This window comes from Vulpes lagopus, chromosome 14 (genome assembly GCF_018345385.1).
Source record: "Vulpes lagopus strain Blue_001 chromosome 14, ASM1834538v1, whole genome shotgun sequence".
NCBI classification, from domain to species: domain Eukaryota; kingdom Metazoa; phylum Chordata; class Mammalia; order Carnivora; family Canidae; genus Vulpes; species Vulpes lagopus.
Genome location: NC_054837.1, coordinates 35,417,741 through 35,438,788, shown reverse-complemented (window position 1 = coordinate 35,438,788; position 21,048 = coordinate 35,417,741). Strand labels below are relative to the sequence as shown.

Below are 21,048 nucleotides of genomic sequence, written 5' to 3'. Positions count from 1 at the left end.
TCACGTTTTCAAGAAACAGAACAAACATACCTCTGAGTTCAGAAAACAATGGAAAAGGAAGATGAAAAACCCCTGGGGAAGAAGGGAGAACACAGGATTAGGGCCCTCACATTTTGTCACAGCACTTTCAGGGGCTTCTTCCCAAGGCTACGTGGGTTCTGGGAGTGGCGCTGGTGTGGCTCACTGCTGGGGAGCCCGTGACTGAGCTGTGTGCCACTCCGTGGTCTGGAGCCTCTGAGGATGGAGGGGCGTCCTGGATCCCACCCTGAAGTCTAGCTTAGAAGCAGGCACCACTGTGACTGCTCTGCTGTTTGGGGAAAGGTATAAAGAAAGGTGGATTCCCAGGCGGGACAGACCAGATAATGATAAAAGCTGGGAATGAACAAAGGTGAGGACATTAGACAATCAACTAAACTGAGCCCTGATGTCTTCATCTCAGACAGCATGATAACAACGAGACGGGCATGAGAATGTCTCCCCAAAATTGGAGACAGCGGCAGCGTGTCCAGCACCAGGCAACACCTCACATGGGTTGTCTCATTTAGGGCTGAAGCAGCCCCTGCAGTGGTCCTGTTATTGTTCGCATTTTATGGAGGAGAAACTAGGACACAGGAGGATAACTGAGGTGCCCCAGGACCCAGGGTGTGCAGGGCTGCAGCCAGGACAACTGATCAGATTTTTTTATAAACAGCCAGAGGGAGACAATGCATGGAGCTTGTTAACAAATTACAAGCCCAACACACTTCCGTAAGACGCAGTCCCTGGTCAGAAAGATGCAGATGCAGCAAGGACCACGCACGCACGCTGAGGGCTGGGTGGGCCGTGCTTGCACTTGCCAGGATCCAGCCTTAGACTCAGCTGTGTGGACTGTGGGTGGTGGTAGGTGCTCACTTCCACCTTTCTCCTGGGGGTTGTGGGTCTAGGGACACAGGCTCTGAGCACCCCAAGTCTCTGGTTTCCGGGCTGCTGACTTCCCCACCCCTCCATGCAGGAGACACACAGGAATCCAGACCCGAGGTCCACACTATCACCACCTCTCTACGCGGGCTCCCTTTCTGGAGCTGCATGCATGTTGACTGTCTTCCCTTTAATTAAGGCCTAGGTGTGCCTCCCAGGGGTACTGGCCAGCACGATGAGGCAGCCCTGCTGTGGACATGGGGACGGTGCTACAGGCCCTGTGCACAGACCCATCGGCCCCAGGCATGCCCATGCTGTGGGCTCACAGATATGTGCAAGAACAGAGAAGAGAGGATCTCCCTCCTGCCCCAGTGGCAACCTGCTCCATACACATCCGTTCATAAAGCTGACAGTCCCACAAACTCTCACCTGTAAAGAGTTGAGTATAGCAAACACGTACTGGAAGGCCAAGGCCTGGCTGTTGACGGCAAGCACACCAAAGACCCACGAGGTTCCCAGGATGGGCAGCAGCACGGCCACAGCTTTTGCTGTCAACCTGAAAGAGAAGTGGAGATGGCCATTCTGGAGGCCAGGCAAGTGGGGGTGGATCGGCCTCTGCAAGGCCCCTGGATGAGAGCAGACACAGTCCTGCAGGGGGCCAGACCTGGGCTCCACTTGCAGGTAACCTTGAGAAAGGAGTTGAGCACTCAGGACCTGAAACGCGGCCCCTGCCAAGCCAGCTCTGGGCCAAGGCAGCAGCCGTGCTTCTGCCCTCTGGCACCTGGCACTGGGCACCCAGCAGCCGTCACACCCACTGGGCACCCTTAGCTCATCACCCTGATCCAGCCAGCAGCACTAGTGGATCGAAATGCTGGTCCCAGACACCCATGAAGGACAGCAGAGCAAGGCTTCAGTGCAGTGGACACATGAGGGTAGGAGGCAGGCCCAGAATCAGCCTCATAGATTCCTTCTCAGAACGTGGGTTCCATGAACATGGTCCCTACTGTGGTCTCTCTGCAAGCCCAGGGCAGAGTCAACACCCAGTCTGCTCCCAGTGAGCCTTAGCTGAATGAATGATGCGATGACCATGAGGTCATTGCCATTTCTGACATGTGGCACAGTCTACCCTGACCTCTGAAACAGCTCGGCCTTGTACACTGGGGATGCTGTGCCTGGGCTGCCTGCAGGCAGCTGTGAACTGTGCTTGTCACTGGGAACACCGGCTGCACATCTGCCTCCCTCACTAGACCCAGAGGTCCCCAACGGCTGGACTGGGGCTTCATCTCTGTAACCCCAGAGTGCAGCGACGCACCAGGGCCCAACACGCTCTCAGAAAGTGACCCCTGAATGAAGAAATAAATGGGCAAGTGAATGAGTGATGGACAGAGCCCTGGGCATGCACGGGGCTTGCAATGGATTACACAGTAATTGTCTTACCGATTTGCTGCTGACATATTTACTGCTCTTGCTCTCAGATCGGAAGAGACACAGTGTGACTAAAGTGACTTTAATTATGTTAGGGCTTGGGAAATTGAAAAGTTGCTAGCATTTTAAGTCTTTTAAATTCTGTAACATGGAAATGACCATCCATGACCAAATCTCAGCCCAGCGGGGCCAGTGCCCCCAGCGCCCCAGTCTGTCCTCACAACTCAGGCCCCTGCTCTGCCCCCACCCAGCTCCTGGGCAAAGGTCCCCTGTGCGTTCCCGTCCCTCAGCTGCAGGCTGGGCTTCCCACATCCCACATACCCCCCCACCCCCGCCCCATTCTGGAAGGTCTCATCTCAGCTATCGTGCCCACGAGCGTCCCTGTCCTGAATGTTCACAACAGCCTCCGGGTCCCCTGTGAGGACCCACCTCCCCCCTTCTTGGCCCTGTGGTTTGGGGGTGCTGAGTGCACCCCAGAGCCAGGATGGACCGTGGGACTCAGGCGCTGGTGAACTGGTCACTTGCATTCTGCGTGACTGGTGCAGGGGTAGGCCCGGGACCCGATGCGAGCCCCCAGCCTCCAGGCTCGGACCTCTGTCTAAACAGGTGGGAGGGAGGGTGTTCCCGTGTCACCAGGAGGCGGGTCCATGTGGGCATGAAGCCGACAGGGCACACAGGGATGCAGGATGCAGGAGGAGCCGGGCCCCCTGGCCTAAGCAATTCTAGACTCCCTCCTGGACTCTGGGACTACCTGTGTGCATCAGTCCCCCCTTTCCTTCAGCCAGTTTGTGTTGGCTCTTCTGTCACCTGCAGTCAGTGGAGCCCTCATGATACGAGGTCAGGGACCCTCGGGTGGAGCCCCTCCCCAGGAGGACCAGCCCTGGGGCACCTCAGGGAGTTCTTCCCTGAGGAGATTCCTGTGCACGACAGCCCTTTACAGACAGGAGAGCAAGACACTGAGGGGGCCAGTGGCAGGGGCTAAGGAAGGGTGGAATCTAGAATCTTCCTCCTTCGCCTCTACAAGCAGCCTCTCACCGCAGGGATGGAGCAGAGCCCTGCTTTACACATGGGTCAGCCAGGCTGGTAAAGGGCTGGTCCTGGTCAGAGGAGGTGGACAACAGCCAAGCAAGAACACGAGCCTGGGTTCCCCAGCAGCCACCCCCTGCTACACTGAGCAGCTCTGCAGGCAGGACCACCAGCGAAGGCCCAGAGTCCAACTTACTTGAAGGCACTGGGGTCCCCATGTATCTTGTAGTTGTCAGCACTGATCTGCGAAATGACCCTGGTCACAGCAATAAGGATGCCGACATTGACCTGCATGAGGGAAGCGACAGGATTCAGAGGGAGGGCCGGGGCTGCACCTGCAGAGATCCTGATCCCACCAGCAGCTGTCCATCCGCCCACCCCACCCTGCCCAGAGCTCTGAGCCAGCAGGTGGTGTTTCTGCAGAAACCTGACCCACCTGGGTCCCTGAGCGTTTACCTGCCCTGGCCATATGCAGCAGCTGCACTGTCTGGGAGCACACCTGCCCCCCACCCAGGAGCGCAGCGAGGAAAGGCCTGGGTTCAGACCTCATTTCAGCTCTGCTCACTGGGTGGGCCACCACACAGCACATTTGTGTATTTGCTTCCCCATCTGATGGGAAACGGCAGTAACACCCACGGTGTGAACAGATCATTTGAAAGGATAAGAAATCACATCCATAAAAACCCCTGCGTACTACCTGGCTGTCACTCCGCGGCCCACCCTGGCCTGGGGCTGTCTCGCCCACGGAGGCCACAGCACCGGGGACTCGTCTGCCCAGTGGTGCCTTCTGGCTGGCTGGGAATCTGCCGGGGGTGGGGGGTGTCAGTGGGGCTGGGTGTCGGGGTTGAGGGGGATCTCTGCAGAGGCTCCGGCACAGCCTGTGGGTCCCGCGGGCAGCTCTCCGGGGCCCTGACCTGAGCCTGGCAAGGCAGGAGGCAGCAAGGGGAAGGAGGTGAGAGCCCGGATTTGCTGCTGCTGCAGCTGGATTCAGGGCTGCGCTGTGACCAGGACCCTCTCTTCCCTCTGGACGAGTCAGGAGGTCAATGACAAAGTCATTGGGGAGTCCAGCTCCAGGCCAAAACCCTATGTGCACTTCCAGGCCTGGCCACAGGCAAGGACAAGGCCGGCTGTATGGGTCTGCAGGCAGCGATTTGGGGCTCCCACCCTGGCAGCCATGCCCATGAGCAGGTCTGCAGGCCCAGCCCAGGCACCTGCATCTGAGGCCTCCTTGTGGGGGCCCAAGCCTGAGGTCTGCCTGAGGCTCCACTGCTGACACCACCTCACGCTACAGCCTGCAGAGACACCCCCCAGCAGAACTCAGAGCTCTCTTCTCAGCCACCCTCCTCCCCAGCCTGGACACCCGTCCCCCGCCACTCTGTGCAGGTCATGGACAGAGGACCCGGGGTTGGGGGGTGGCACCCACCCCGCTCGGCTCCAGCCTGTACTACTGCAATCCACCAGGAAAGAACATGTGCGGCGGCACACGCAGCCTGGCTCCGTGTCTTCACTGATACTTCAACCCCTGGCGGCTCGGCTCCTGGCATCGGATGCACATCACTGGGCCCTCCTCTGCCCCCGCACAGGAGGATCCTCACAGGAGTCCCCCAGCGCCACGGAAGGTGAACGAAGTCAATGGTGTGGATGTTCACCGGCCACAGTGCCTCCCGCCACTCCACTCCCCCGAAGCACAGGAAAACCACAGTCGGCTACGCTGAGGAGTGGGCAGGGCCAGGGCCCAGGGGTGCGGGGCTGCTTCAGGGGTGGAAACGGCGTCCAGACTGCTGCCGCTCGCAGGGGGCTAAGTACAGCTGAGCCCCAGAGCCGCGGGCACTCACACTCGGGGGCACACCTGCCGCTCCCAGCGACCGGGGGGCGGGCCGCCAGGAGCCTGCGGTACACCGCGGGGCTTGGCTGTTTTCTCGAATAAATGCTTCTTTACTTTCTGCCTTTGGGTAAAGCCGAGAGTTCCGAACTGTTTGTGCTTTCACGCGTCCGATTCTTGTAGGACTTCCTAAGCATTTCAAGGGGAGGTTCATCTTGGTCCTGTCACCTGCAGGCCTGGCCTCTCCCGCTCTGGGATTTACATCCTAAGTTCCTCACTGGGCAAAGCTGAGGCTTTGTTTGGAACAACAGAAGGCTGGAGATCAGGCGACTGCCCACCGCGGGCAGTGGGCTTGGGAGTGACCTGGCCTGCCCACCTCGCAGGGGCCCGTGTCCCTGGCCACTCTCCCCACGCTGATGAAGCCAGAGTCCAGTAGCCACCCTGTGCTAAAGGCCCTGGACGGGTGTGTTTGTATCTCTATTTGCTTCTACTGACCTAAAGCCCTGAGGATACGGGAGCAATTACCAGCAAGCGTGTCTTCTGGAGGCGGCACAGACAGGGGGGCTGAGAAGCGAGGTGGGCAGAGGTTCATGCACTTTAAGCTTTTCTTTCAAATCCCTAAGCACGTGTGTTAGGATTCCAGAATCGTCAGCCAGTACCCACACGACCAGGGCCTCACCTCGGGCCCCGCTGCTAGACGAGGCCATGGGGCTGCCCCCGGCGGAGAAGTGGGGGTGCAATTGGGGCTGCCCGCCCTCTGTCGCCTCCTGGCCTCTGCCAGGGAGCACGGCAAACGTGGTGAAGCTGCTGGCATTTCTGGCGGCCACCTTTCAGCATCACGTGCTGTTTCTGCAAAGATTTCTCTGGGGTTTATCCGTCTGTCTCTCTCTCCCCACCAGGCTCGAGTGTTTGTCTCTGGTGAGTACGCTCCCTCCTTGGGAGGACAGTCTCACCTGCCTGGATAGCAGGAGAAGAGGCGCACGGGCAGACCCCCGACCCCACAGCTCATTCAGGCGGAGGCTGTGCTGCCAGCCAAAAACCCCAGTGTTTCAGGAACAACCAAAACTGAAGTGGGTCGGTCCCCTCACCCCGGCCACCCATCCTGGCCGGTGCCTGGCGCCCGTGGGAGAAGCCCAGGAGGGAGGCCCGTGCTCCAGGGACACTGGCTGTTTCATCAGCCGGGCACCCCTGCCTGACATCGGCCAGCAAGCTACTGCTGACAGATGCCAGAGGAATGATTCAAGGGCCACGATCCAGCAGAAAGGAAGTTGGGGAGAGGATAAGCACTTGATATGTGGCCACAGGAGGGGGAAGGGCTGGGCAGGGCTCTGGGGTTTGCAGCACGTCGTGCTGCTTGACCTTGGGAGAAGCCACTGGGAGGCATGCCACGACCCACGGGGAGAGCATTACATGTAAAAATACAGGAAACACAGCGGGGGCCCTGTACGGCTGTGCCTCCGTTCCTGTGAACCCCTGGATCTGGGCATCTGTGGCCAGCACCAACCCTGCTGCATTCATGCTTCTACGGAGAGGAGAAGGCTTCTCCTCAGAGGTGAAGGCTACAACACTCCAGAGTTTCTCTCTTCCACGAATACGACGCCCTCGCCCTGTCGGGCCTGCACAGAACAAGCCCCTGGGGGACTTAGGCAGAGTCCTGGGGTCACCATAGGGTCCCTAGTGGGGGGGTCCAGACTCGACAGCTATACCTGCTGGTCTCACGGGCCATCCACACTCGGGCATCGGGGGGGGCATCCAGGGAATGGCAGCCACTTCCCTTCCCGACGGGGGCGGGCGGGTGGGAAGAGTTCACACGCTGGCAGGCGGGCTGCTGCTCACGCTGCACTTCCTCACCAGCGCGAGGCCTCACAGGACCAGCCTCACCAGAACACCAGGAACACCAATCCCAACACAAACGGGCACCTTCACGGGCGTGGTCCAGCCACACCTGGGATTCTGACACCCCAGGTCTTCACTTGGAAATGAGGGTGCGTCTGGGAAAACGTGGACAACCCCAGACACAACCAAGAGTCCCTTGTGGGGTCAGAGGTGAGCCCCGCGGGCCAGGCTGGTGTACGGCCAGAGTCCGCAGGACCCCAGCTGCAGCCCCTCGCCTCAGGCCGCGGGCCTCCTCTGTGATGGCCCCGCAGTACGTTCAGCTTTGTGCCACATGGTCCCAGTTGCAAGTCAAGTCGGCTGCTGTAGCATGAAAACCACCACAGACATGTGCAAGGACCTGGTGTGGCTGGGGGCCCAGACACTGTTTGGGAACGTGGGCAGTGGGCCACACTGGGCCATAGTGCACCCCTGCACTTGGCTCGGAAACCACTGAACCCCTTTCAGCCACGCCTCCCTCTCCTGGGCTCCAGGGCTCCCCTATGTCCCAGGGGAGCACTGGGAGCTTACAAAGGCCCAGGTCCTATCAAACCAAAACCCTCCAGAGATGGGGCTCCGGTGGGAACCAGGAATTCCATTCTGTGACGAGTCTGAGGACTGCCATCCTTCAGGGCTGATGTTACAGCCAGAGGTGGGGCTGGGCGGGCCAGGAGCTCACAGCCTCTGAGGGACGGGAACGGCCTCCTGAGAGCCTGGTGACACATCGTGCCAGGTCCCTGTGCAGGACCCCACACCCCGGTGGGTGCTGGACAAGGATCAAAGCAGGGCAGCCTGCGCGTCCCCAAAGTCAGGTTAACACTCTGGTCACCCGAAAACATCCAGGACAGGGGCTGTGCTCGCCCGGGCTCGGGATCAGGAGGCCGAAGGTCACACAGAGAGCACGAGGCACGTGGACTCACACATTCTGTCCCTTCCCGTCTTCCTCTCATCTGTGACGTCCCTTCACACCCCCTCCCAAAGTCCATGCTCTGCCCAGAGGACTTCGGTCGTCCAAGGGCCTGGGGTCTGTTCTGAGCCTGCTTCTACCTTTGGGCGCAGCAGGTGAACTGTCCACCCAGACCCCAGGGAGCGGTGGGAGCCCAGGATCTCTGACCCAAGCCCCTGTGATCCCCTAAATGGTCGGTGAGAAAGCGACTGTGGCCGTGCCCACAGCCCCGGGGACAGGGGACGGCCCTGGACTTGCCGGTTCAGACCCAGTCACTGCATTCCCTCCTGTGGCTGAAAGCCATTCACTGAACACTGGGCAGACTCGGGGCCCCTTTTTCTGGCCGTGGAGGGGCCTTCTGGGCCACATCCTGTCCCCTCCCCGACCTCTAGGCCCTTTCTGAAGGGGCCCATACAATGATCCTCTCCCCCTCCCCCGAGGAAGCTCTTATGTGCCAGGTCCGTCCCCAGAGGGCAGTGGCCTGGCCTTGGGAACCTCATGTCCCCTCACCCCACTGTGACGGGGCCCTGAGCTGGTCGCACCCACGCTGCCTGCCCACAGGTCTCACCACCTGCCCCAGAACAGAGCAAGTGGTGGTGTTACTGGTTACCCTGGTCTCACCACGGACATAGCCAGAAAGACCTAGATCTTCACACAAGATCTCCAGACATGTGATGCTAGCCCTGAATCTAAATTTAAGCACGATGAAGCTGTGGGTAGTTTCTGTGGGCAGAGCCACCCCTCCATCTGCAAGCTGGGAGATAAACCGAACTTTCCTTCTCTCCTTCAACCCCACATGGTCATCTCACCACCTTTTTCTCCCAAATGGCCCTCAAACCTACCCCTCTCTTCTTTCCGGGACCCCAGCCTGAGGTAGGGTCTTCACCCCTACATGTTGGGTCTCAGCAGCATCTTCCCACCGGCTAACCCCCCCCCCCCCCACCTATCTATTCAGGGCATGCCCCCTGAGAACCTTCTTGTTCCCTGGGGGAAAGGCCCTCCTAGACATGTCCGCAGAGGGTTCTGGGAGATGGCAACCAAATGGCCTCTGGTATCACTGCCCCTACAGCCTCTCCTGTGCAGAGAGGCCTTTGGGCTGGTGGGCGGGGTGGTGAGTCACCCCTGGGAGGGCCCTCCACCCCCGGGAGGACTGCAGCCTGCTGCCTGGGACAGATGCTCCCAGCAATACCTGCTGCCCATCCAGGACACAGAGAGACTGAGGGGATGGGGACAGGACACGCACGTGTGAGTCAGTACCCACTGACTGAGGTGCTGTGCCCCTCCACCTGCCGAGATACCTGGGGAGCATGGTGGCTGGGGCTGTGACCAGGGGGTGGCCATAGAGGATGGAGTAGCCTTTGCCACCTAGGGTCCTGCACAGAGGAGCCTGAGGAGAAATACCTGGCCTCACTCCCCTCCCATCCTCTCATCTCCTGCTGACACCTTCACAGGCCAAACTTCTCCAAAGCCAGAGAGCAGGGGGCTGGTCCAGGTCTGTCAGACCAGCCCCTGGGGCACAGCCAGGGCAGCAATGGGACGGCGATGGGCTAATGTCCACACAGCCCCCAACTCCCTGTTACCCAGCCCTTCCACCAGGGCCACTGCTGGCCCACAAGGCTCAGAGCTCAAACCACAGCCTGGCCCTCCAACGCCTCTCCTGTAGCACAGACGCTCAGGCACTGCGGCCACAGAGGACCTGGGAGGATCTCGGGACTGCATGTGGGAAGGAAGTCACCTCCATCACCTGTTTATCCCTGTGGACACCCAAAGCATGTGTCACCTGGCAGGAGGTGGGCATAGGGGCCAAGTCAATGCCATGGAACAACAGGGCTGTATGTGGGGCTGGCACCACCTGCTGTCCCTCTCCTCCCACACTGTCCCTCTGGAAAGCCTTTACCAAGAAGGCACTGCCCCACCAACATGCGGCACTGTCTGCGCAAAATTTTAATTAGGAAGGAATAAACAAGTCCTCAAGCACCTTCCTTCACATCCACTTCTAATTAATTAACCAGGGCCAAAGGCTTTGGTGGTGCCAACAAACTTGGAATGAAGCCAGGTGGGCTTTCAGATGACAGCCGGCGAAAGGAACAGGGGTGAGAGAAGGAAGAGTATGGAATTTATGAAACCCCGACCTGTGCAGGGAGAAGTAGCCCAAGTCCCTGCTGCCCGTCTTCAGTGGTGACCTGTCTTCAGGTGGTGACAGGGGGTGATGAATGAGGACACTGAAGGGACGGGATCTGGGGAATGTCCCTTCCCTTACCCATCAGCATCAGTGGCCCCCAGCCAAGGTGGGACTCCACACCCTTCAAAGGCAGCAGCTCAGAGGCAGTGCCATGGCCTGGGTGACTGCCCCAGGGTGCATGGAGGGCATGTCCTGGGGTCCAGAGATGGGTGCGCATGGAGAGCCTGTCCTGGGGTCTGGAGGCAAAGGTGCACACAGAGAGTGCATCTGGGGTCCTGGCCCAGTGTGTGGAGTGTGTATTCTGAGGTCCCACCTGGGGTTATGGAGATTATACACCATGGATTTGCACTGGGTGGGCAGGAAAGATGTAGGGAGGCCCTTTTGCAGGCCACCCCTCCTGATATCAGTGCTCTGAACCTCTGGGGAGAGATGCCCAGATGCGATGGCAGAAACACCTGGTCCCTGATCAGGTTCATGCTAGATACACACCCGGGTATTCACCAAGGTGCAAGAGCGTCCCACAGCTCCCCACGGCTTCCTGGGGACCCCCCTGGCTCTGGCCCCTGGGCAGTCAGGTGGTCTTGGCCTGGCCAATCATCTACCTCCATCCCCAGTAACAGGCTCTGGAACAGACATGTGACCCACAGTAGCAGATCAGAACTGCCCTGGGACTTCGGCTGTGACTGCTGGGAATCGTCCTTGTCCCTGCCCTACACTGCACACCTGAAGGACACGCAGAGTGTGGACTCCATTGTACCCCCACAGGGAGAGTCGGCCTCAGGTGCAGCCACACAAGAGGCATGGAGCCAGCCAGACATATCTGCTGACTTCACTGAGTCCCTGACCCCCTGCACTTCCCAGAACGGGGCCTTTTCTACTTACAGGGGCTTTAATCTGGTTTGTGTCCCTGGGGTGGGGGAGGGAAAGGGGAGGAGGAGGAGGAGGACACCCTGACTAATGTTGCTGCCCCTACCCCCGGGCCCAGGATTTGGTGGTTCTGCACTCCCTGCCCTAGGCTCCCCCGCAGAACAGGGAGCACCATCTGTGGCACCCACTCCCAGGGCAGACAGGGACACTTCACGGAAAAGCATGACTTCGGGGAGACAGTCGTCCACTGAGCTGACTTCCCAGGAAAGCACAAGGACACTGTGGGACTCTCCTCCGACTTGGCCAAGAGGACCCAGCACCACTGAAGCTCCCCTGGGCGCTGCCCCCCATGTCCCCGAGTCAGGAAAAAGTGGGGCCCCCCGCCCAGACCAAATAGGGGCACAGGTGCAGGCAGAGGGGCCCCATGGCACTGCCCCTCCTCCGGGAACTGCACCCGGAGTTTCTCAGAACTTCGTCCCCGACCTGGAGTCCTCATGCTTCCTGGGGAAATGAACCCCCTACTCCAGCCCCAGGGCTAGTGCTGCGACCCAGGCCTGGCCCAGCAGAGCACTCCGCTCCTCTAGCAGCAGCCAGGAGCCGATGCTGGGCCACGTGCCAAGCTAGGCTGATCAGAAATGATGACGGGCACTGAGGGCGGCACTTGACGGGATGAGCACTGGGTGTTACGCTATATGTTGGCAAATCGAACTCCAGTAAAAAAATACACACACACACACACACACACACACACAAAGACATGATGAAATTTAACCCCAGAGCTTTCATGGGAAATGTAACAGGAACAATAGCTAGAACCCCGTCCCCCACCAAGGCGGGAGCACCACACCCCCAACTGAAGACGGAGCCTCTAGCTGGAAGCGGGAGCCCCACCCTGTGTGGCAGCCCCCCTTAAACACTGGGCGGGGCAGAGCAGCCAGCAGCAGGCCTGCCTGTGAGCTCATGGGGCCCTAAAGTCAGGCTCTGTGTCCCCCTGGGTCTTGGGAAGTCTGCAGGGTGGCCCCCAGGAGTGCATAACCATCTCTACTGCAGGCTGTGGGGAGTACCAGGAGGGAAAGACCCTGGGGGCACACACTGCCCCCCCCAGACTGTCTGCATGCACCTGCCCTCCCCACATGCCCTCTGGGGTCTGGGGGAGGGGGGCACTGCAACAGGCTGTAGATGTGGTCACAGGGCCCACACGCCCAGCCCCTCCACACTCACCAGCAGGGACTTACCACAATGATGGACAAGGCAGGGGCCACAAAGGCCCAGACAGCCCCGGTGCTGATGGACAGCCAACAGCTGTGGGCAGAAGCAGAGCATTAGGTTCACCCACTGTTCCTCTGCCTGGGGTCCCTAGTCACCCAGAACGGTTGCTGGGACAGTATCTCTTTCCACCATGGGGTCAGTCTGAGCAGCCAGAGTAACACTGTCAACCCCAATAGGTCTCTGCATCCTATCCACGATGATCTCATGCCTCTCATTCTTGGGGTGCACGTTCCAGGTACCTCCCTGCCCCCATTCTCTCCAGCACCTCCAGGACCATGACACACAAAATGCTGGAGGCAAGGGCCGGCATCTGTTGGCGCCTGCTCTGAGAAAGTGGTTTCTCCAGGGAATACGCAGGTTTCTGAGGGGCCCTCTGCAAGCTGGGCAGCCACCCAGGCTTCCGAAGACGGGCGACAGACCCAGAGTAGTGTGCTTCCCTCACTGTCCTGCAGACCTCTACCTGGAGGAGGATCCAATGGTCCCATCCTCTGGCAACCTCTGCAGGCAGGGAGAAGGCCCAAGGCATAGCCAGGCTGCTGCTCACTCTCTTTGGCCTCCTTACTGCCAAGGCCTGGGGTGGGAGCAGCCCCGCACACCCAGACCCGCCCCCAGAAGTACATGGGGGTGCTCCCACCACATAAGGCCACATCCCTGCACTTACTTCATACTGGTTCCATAGCTGCTCATGGCGGATGATACTGAAATGACACAGACCAGGAAAGGAAAACCTGTGCAGAGAGAGCAGGAGATCAGGGCAGCTTGCCTGGAACCCCTCACGCCCCAGGTCACTTGGTCCTTCGTGGCTGCTGCATGTGCAGGGCCAGCAGGAAGTGTGGAGGTGCCGAGCAGCCAGCCTCCACGAGCTTTGGTCTAGACCAAGGCTAACTCACGGTCACACACGCACGCTCACTCCCATGCACACAGGAGCACAGAACTCCGAATCACATCCCCTACAAATCCAAGCCTGGTTCCACAAATGACCCACAGTGGCTGCAGAGAAAGCAGCACATCCTCGGGCCTCTGACCACAGGGAGTAGAGCACATCCCCCCAGCTCCCCAGCCATGAAGGGGGTAGGGGAAGGGCAGCGAAGGATCCATCTACCTGCGGGCTGGCTCCTCCAGGGTGCCGAGAGGAAGGGCTCCTGATAAGCAGGCTGCATCATGCTTGTTCCCAGGACAGAAACGGGGGGTGCTAACCATGCATGAGTACCCCCAGCCTGTCCTGAGCCCACAGGCCCCACAGGAAGGATGGGAATCCTGGCTCTGCCTGGGTGCCTCATAGCAGCCACCCCCGGATCTAAATAGTTCAAATGCATTAACATGAAGGTCCATAGTCTCCTCGTGGAAATGCACAGAAGAGCATCGTGCCCCCCATGCTGTTGTGAGGACCCCCGTGCTACGACCACGCGTGTGAAAACAAGGCTCCAACATGTCAGGTCAGGCCCTCTAATTATCTGCACTGTTGTTAACCAACTCAGTCCCTCCTCCACTGTCACTGTCACTGGAAACTCGAGTCCCAGCAGCTGTGCAGGCACATGACATGCTTCTGCAGATGGTTCCGGGTCAGTCTGGGCCTGTCCCATTAGATTTAAGCTTCTTAGAGTTGAAGATGCGCTCCCTTTGGAATGTGGTGGTGCTTCCCTGGCACGGGCCTCCTGATGCTGGGGAGGGCCGTGGGAGCTCCCAGCCAGCACAGAGCAGAAAGCCCAGGATGCAGAACATGAAACCTGACACGGGGCGGAGGCCTCCAGAGAAGGGCAGAGAGGCAGTCAGGAGACAAGGGGCTTGCCCTTCTACCAGGGCAGAGGCCCTGGTGCTGTCTGCAACATGCTTCCAGGTACCTCTCTGGGCATGTGGGAAGCTGACACATGTCACCCTGAGGCTGTTGGGGCCTGCAGGCTCATTCTGGGCCATAGTTATGGAAGGAAGTGCCGTGTGTCTCTACAGGCTATTTCATTTCCAGTGTGGGGTCCTTCCATGAACTCTCCTCTTTCCCAGCAACCTGCAACCTCCACGCAGTGACCCCTCCACCACCATGGGACTGCCATGGCCACTGGGGACACAGAGTGGAAATGGGAAGTAAAGGCCTGTGGCTTTGCAGCAAGGAGAGCTGGGTGCTGCTTATTACAGGAGCACTGCCTGGCGGCCCTGACCCGTGCACTTGGGCTCAGCACCGCCCAACTCCCCAGAGCTCCAGGGCCACCCAGGGAAAGGTGCTGCGTGAAGCATAATTTAGAAATTGTGTATGTGCCCCAGATGAGTGTGTGCTCACCAAAGAAAGTAGTAACAGGAAAAGCAGTTACATTTCCCTCACTTCTGAGCTGGTGACAGATGCACAACTGCTGCACGGATGTGCGGGCTCAATCATCCCTCACAATCTTCCCTCCTCTCCCATGGGGACACTTGGAGGACAGAGATTACAGTTCGTTCACCCTACCAGTCCAACCTACGCCTGACATCTAACAAAACCTCAAGGTATATTCTTGATTTGACGCCTCTAACCCCCAACTCAGCGTCAAAACAGCCCTGAGGGTTTCAAGCCCAGGGCAGGCCCTGCAGGGAGAGGCCTCTGTGCCAGGCGCTCCCTGCAGCACGGTCTCCCTGGGCCCTGGGTCTGCCTCCAGCTCCTTCTGCATTAGAACCTGCAGGCTGAGAGGACCTGACCGCCTGCAGATTGTTAGGCCCAGCACTAACTCCACCCTAGTCAGAAGGAGAGATGCAGTTCACAAGCCCTGAGGACATCAGCATGGGGAAGCAGATGTGCAGACCAGCTGCTAGGACCCTGGCCAGGCTCCCTCTACCCTATAGCAGCATCAGGGGCTGCTTCCTCACACACCCACAGTGACTACATTGGTATGAGAAACTATACAGTCCCAGACAGTGTTGTCAAATAGGATGGTAAACTCGGGGTTCCCAAATTGCCTCACTTTTCAAAAGATCTCTAAAATGCACATAAAATCTCAAATATTTTAAATATTGGTAAAAATAATTTGTTTTTTGTCTCCAATACTGCAGACCAAATAGAGCCCAGAGCGGGCACAGGCTCCAGGGGTGCACAGACTGGGTGTGGGACATCCTGGCCACCACGGGCAGCTCCCTGCATGGCCCCAGCAGTGGGGAGATGGCCGCGGAAGCCATGAGGGTACAGAACACACCTCCTCCGTACTGCCAATACACTACATCAAGCAGCTCAAAGCACAAAATAAACATGTTTATCTGCTCCTGCCTGATGGCTGTGAAAATTAAACCCATTTGAAGAAAAGCAGGAATAAGCCGCAGGTCCCTGATGCTGGATGAACGTTTTCTAGCAAATGCAAGCATGGCAGGTGTCAGTTCCACAGCCCATTCTATACGGACTCTGGCAGGAAACGGACTCCTTGGGTCGGGGTAGGCAAAAGGGAGTTCACTGAGTCAAGTAGGGAGCTGCAAGAGGCAAGCTGGTATCAGAGGCTGCCCCCCGCCCCAGTGTCGCACTCTAACGCTGCGGTACTGTCCAAGAGAAAGGACCACGGTCCTTGCCCCAGCTCCACAGCAGTGCTTCAGGGACTCTCCCCAGGTATGGAGGAAACAGATCATTAGCTCAGAGAACCCCAAAGCACTCTCCACAGGAACTGATCCTTTTTTGGAACAGAGCATGGAGAAGTTCAAGCCTAAGGGAATCAGATTTCCTGGAGGTGTGTAATATGAAGGTGAAATCATATCCAACCTACTACAACCTGCCCCTTCCCACCCCCCAACCTGCCCCTTCCCATCCCCAACTCTGCCCACCCACCCCCACCTGCTCCATCCCATACCCCCTACCCTCACCTGCCCCCTCCCATCAGCCACCTGCCCCATCCCCTCCCATCCCTGCCCATCCCTGCCCACCCTCTTACCCCCTCCCACCCCCACCTACCCCATCCTATCCCATAGTAGTAGCGGTGCTTGCTGTTCTCTGAACCAAAGACCTTGATCACCATGCTGTAGAGATGCAGCCCTTCCACCAGCATCCACGCAAAGGCACTCAGGAAGAAGTAGTGCAGGAGCATGGCCATCACCCGGCAGGGCACCTGGGATCAAAGACACAGAGGGGACACCTCCCTCGGGGTGAGCGGTGGGTGGGCCCTGCGGGGCATCTCTGGGCTCTGTCCTCCTGCCCCACCCCCAGGGGAGGGGAGGGGGAGGGGAGGGGGGAGGGGAGGGGTCCCCGGTTCAGGCCGCACGTGACTCCCACACACTGATTGGTTCAGGAGAGCGCGGGCAATCAGGCCTGGCCAATCAGCATGAAGGCCCCTGCCCTCTGCAGCCGGGTTGGCTGGGGCTGGGCACGTGAGCGCAGCCGCCCAATGGGTGGGCTCGGGGGGAATGGGCGGAGCCTGGGCTCTGCGGACACGTGGGGGCAGCAGCTGCCCCAGGTCCCTAAGCTGGACCTGCGCCCAGTCTGGCCGCTCTCTGGCCAGGTCCATGTGGGGCCGGGAAGGGGTGGGGTAGAGGGAGGAAAAATAATAAGCTTAAATATCACCTTCAAAAATTACAGTAAAGAGGGGAAAATAAAAAGAATTAAAGACAGAGTCGGGGAGGGTGTGATATCTGTCGGGCACCCCAAGCTCTGCAGCCAGGTGGTACTCCCCGACATCAGCTCATTCCAGGGAAGGCGTCGTGTCCCCGGCATCTGGCTTCCCAGACAGGGCAGAACGTCCCCAGTCCGCCCCAGGTGCGCACAGAGGAGGCAGGTGTCACAGGTGCAGCGCTCGTCCCCATGGCCCCTTCCCGGGGGCGTCGCTCACCCACCCACCGCTCCGGGACCACCCGGGGGTCACCCCCAGTCCACCGCGGGCTCATCCCACAGGCCTGTCCCTCCAGCAGGACCTCGGAGCCCTCCCCCGGGGCTTCAGACAGGCGGGCCAGGGGTGACGGGAGCCCGGAGCCCGCAGACCTGCTTCCCTTCCGTGGCCTCGCCCCTCCCGGGGGGTGAGTGGGGGCTTGCACAGGCAGCGTTGGCATCACTAGACGCCTGATCAAAATTCGGAATTCCAGGCCTCACCCAGAGCTACAAACCCAAACCTGTGTTCTAAGAAAACCCTGAGTGTTGACGCCTCCAGAGAATGAGGCTGGTTCATGCCTGGTCCCCCTATGGCACATGCGGGGCTTTTCAGTGGCCCCTCTGGGCCCCTAAACCTGCGAGGGAGGACCCTGAAGCCCAGTAGGGTGGAGCTCTCCCTGGCAGCAGCCCTGGGACAGGCAGAGAGAACAGGAAGCTCTGCTGACCCTCACTAGTGTAGGATAAAGAGCTCACCCTGTGTCAACCAATCCTGCGTGAATCTTAAGACCACTAACCTACACTGCTCTTCCCCACTAACCCACACTGCTCTTCCCCACTAACCTACACTGCTCTTCCCCACTAACCTACACTGCTCTTCCCCACTAACCTACACTGCTCTTCCCCACTAACCCACACTGCTCTTCCCCACTAACCTACACTGCTCTTCCCCACTAACCTACACTGCTCTTCCCCACTAACCTACACTGCTCTTCCCCACTAACCTACACTGCTCTTCCCCACTAACCTACACTGCTCTTCCCCACTAACCTACACTGCTCTTCCCCACTAACCCACACTGCTCTTCCCCACTAACCTACACTGCTCTTCCCCACTAACCTACACTGCTCTTCCCCACTAACCTACACTGCTCTTCCCCACTAACCCACACTGCTCTTCCCCACTAACCCACACTGCTCTTCCCCACTAACCTACACTGCTCTTCCCCACTAACCCACACTGCTCTTCCCCACTAACCTACACTGCTCTTCCCCACTAACCTACACTGCTCTTCCCCACTAACCTACACTGCTCTTCCCCACTAACCTACACTGCTCTTCCCCACTAACCCACACTGCTCTTCCCCACTAACCTACACTGCTCTTCCCCAGAAGGGCCTCTCCTTCTCTCCTGGTGGGAGCAAGCAAGAGTCCACTTCTCCTTTCCACCAGCTGCGATTAACACCCACATCACCCCAAGCCTGGGTCATTTCACTTTTAGCTCTTAATCTTCAGGGGGTCTAAGACTTCCTAGGTCCCCAGCACAGAGGACAAGGGGAAGATAGGCCTGGGTCTTCACATTCCTCTTGCCGGCAGTGCCCGGCCTCACCCTAGAAGCAGAGGTGGCTGGGGGTTTGTGGTCAGTGCACAATGAAGAGAAGGGGTCAGACCTTTACCAGAGTCTTCTGTCACCAGCTCCCACATCTAGAAGCAGGATGCTAGGGCTGTACTGCCTCGGTGGGCCTCTCTCCAGGATGGGAGGGCTGGTCTGTGTCAGCTCTCTGCATCATGCCCTCATGCCACCAGTGCCATAGGGTGAGCTGACATATCAGCAGGAGCACCAGCATCTTTGCCACTGAGGCGATGGTGGGCAGAGAACTCCACTCAGGCAGGCTTGTTTTGTGCCTCTCCTGGATGAGCCACTGCCCGACTATCTGGGGGATGAGGTCTGAATTCTGAGTTGAAGAAACTAGCAGAAGGTGCCAGCCCTGGTGACATCAGACAGCGGAAGGAGAGGGGCTTACTCACCGTGCCAGGCTTGAAGCTGAAGCTGACCAGCAGGAGGATTTGGGCCACTAGGACCGCGAAGGAAAGGTTGGCGTGGATGTGGTAACGCTGGTTCCGGATGGTGCTGACAGAGCTGAGGGCAGAGAGGCAGGGGTGAGGCCCAGGCCCAGCGCCAGCTCGGCTACTGCTGCTCCCTACCACTCCCCCACCCCCGGCCTCCAGAGAGCCCACCCAGATGCTGTTACTCCCTGCTCTAACACCTCGATGGCTCCCTATTGCTCTTAGAAAGGATCTAGTGCCTTCCACGGGCGCTGGCTCAGCACAGCCGGCCACCTGCCTCCCCCTTCCAGCCGCTCAGACTCAGCTTGCTCCTGCTCACACTGGCCATCTGGCTCACAAGCACCCCAGTCCTCTCCAGTCTCCGGCCTCCCTGGGGGAGGACTTCCTGACAGGGAAGGAGCTCCACCTTGTCTCCCTCAGCACTGCTGGCCTGGAAGTGTGTGCTCCTGCTTCTGAACGCTTGCTCCTGCCCACCCCTCCCCGCCGCCCATTCTGCGTCCTGTCCTCAGAGCTGCCAGCCTGGCTGTGGCAGACTTCTTGAGCAAAGCTGAGGGGCGGAGGAACCAAAGAACAAAAGTCTCAGCTCACTGCTGGTCCAGGCTCTTCCTGTCTGGCTCAGATGCCGCCATCCCTATCCTTAGTTCAGGGGAACCAAGGGCTCCTTACTGATCATGCTATAGCCCCTGACCCCGGGACCCTGTAGTCATAGCCAGGACAGGTGCCAGGTGTCCTCAGGGAACCAGAGCAGGTGAGGAGGGGATTCTGAGCTCCAGGAGGAACCCTTGGAGCATCACCACCCCGCTGAGGAGGGAGGAGAGGAAATGCCCAAGCAACCTCAGAGGGAGGGGGCCCCATCCCAGGTAAGGCCAATGGTCCTAAGCAGCAGCCAGCATGTCCTCACAGTTGTTTTGCACAGGCGGACAGCGCTCAGTTGTTTTTCGCCCCAGTTTGGAAAGGGCCACAGAGGACTCAGCTGCCACCCTCCCCCTGGGGGCTGCGCAGACTCCCTTGAGCTCTGACCACATGTGGCTTCAGCTGGGAGGGGCAGGGGGCCTCCTCAGAAAGGGCTTTCCTGCCTCTCCAGCTGGTATCAGGGATCCCCCTCAGAGCTGCTGCTTTGATGCCTTGGGGAAGGGGGTCGTCAGTTCTGGCTCTCGCCAGCCCAAGGGCCAGAAAGCCTGTGGGCCAATGACCCTTCCAGGACTTTCCAGCTTAACTAAAGCAGGGTGCCCTCCAATGCCACCGCCCCTCCTGCCTCTTTCTTCTCTCTTCTCCAGCACCCCATAACCCCTCCCTGCACCCCAGACCTCAAAATGGAAAGTAACTTTGGCACAGTTGTCTGGCTGTAATGCACCCCGCGCAGGTTCTCGAAGGGGCAGTCACGCGCCGCCTCACCAGTACAAATGCCAACGGGAAATCAAAGTGGGGCAGGGTTGCGGTTGCACCGACGTTTACACGAGGGCACCAGACCTCCCTGGACACAGACACCGGAGAGAGCAGAGGACGACTCACGAGAGCATGGCGAAGGTGCCCAGCGTGAGCACCAGGCAGACCAGGGACACGGAGCAGCCGATGTAAGTGATGGACAAGAGTGCCATCTTGTGTTCACGCGTGAGCTGTGTGGAAGGCAGAGCAGAGGCGTCAGTGCCGGTCCGGTCCTGGAGGTGGGAGGTGGCCCGGCTCCTGCTGGAGAGGGTCCCAGAGCTGGTGCACAGCTGACCGTCACAGTGTGTGTGTGGCGCTGGTCACCAAGTGCTGCCTTTCCCCCACCCCCAGATGCCCTGTTATCACCACCCACAGAGGTTGTGGTGTCAGCCCCTGGATTTACGCTGCAACACAACCGAAGCGCCCCACCAATCACTCAGATTCCGCCACCCCTCCGGCTTCCTTCCTGCTAATGCATAACTCCTGCCCTCCCATCCCACCCATCCCCACTCCGGCCGCCCAGCCCTGCCGCCTAGTCTAGCCTGCAGCATCCAGGGTGGATCAAGACTTTGGACCCATATGAGCCTGGTTTAAGACCTGGGGCGTGTGTGGGGCGGGGGCTGACTCCTCCCTGAGGATCCCACGGATTTACACATCTAAAGTGCCGGAGATGGGATCCCTGGGTGGCGCAGCGGTTTGGCGCCTGCCTTTGGCCCAGGGCGCAATCCTGGA

General features: G+C 59.2%; 1 protein-coding gene across 4 annotated transcripts in view; it reads right to left on the bottom strand.

The window, feature by feature from the left end:
* ADGRD1 (adhesion G protein-coupled receptor D1) overlaps window positions 1-21,048 on the bottom strand; it is a 128,068-nt gene that overhangs the window by 10,880 nt on the left and 96,140 nt on the right. For 3 of the 4 annotated variants that reach the window (XR_005983805.1, XM_041729308.1, XM_041729309.1), the window contains 8 exons: window positions 20,404-20,507; window positions 18,853-18,964; window positions 16,202-16,355; window positions 12,968-13,034; window positions 12,273-12,339; window positions 3,545-3,636; window positions 1,327-1,453; window positions 31-72 (listed from right to left, as the gene is read on the bottom strand). Coding sequence is in view for 2 of the 4 variants with exons in the window: in XM_041729308.1 (XP_041585242.1) it covers window positions 31-72; window positions 1,327-1,453; window positions 3,545-3,636; window positions 12,273-12,339; window positions 12,968-13,034; window positions 16,202-16,355; window positions 18,853-18,964; window positions 20,404-20,507 (765 nt within the window). In the remaining 2 variants the exon portion in view is untranslated. The remainder of the gene's footprint in view (window positions 1-30; window positions 73-1,326; window positions 1,454-3,544; window positions 3,637-12,272; window positions 12,340-12,967; window positions 13,035-16,201; window positions 16,356-18,852; window positions 18,965-20,403; window positions 20,508-21,048) is intronic. The other variant, XR_005983806.1, reaches the window with a different exon arrangement.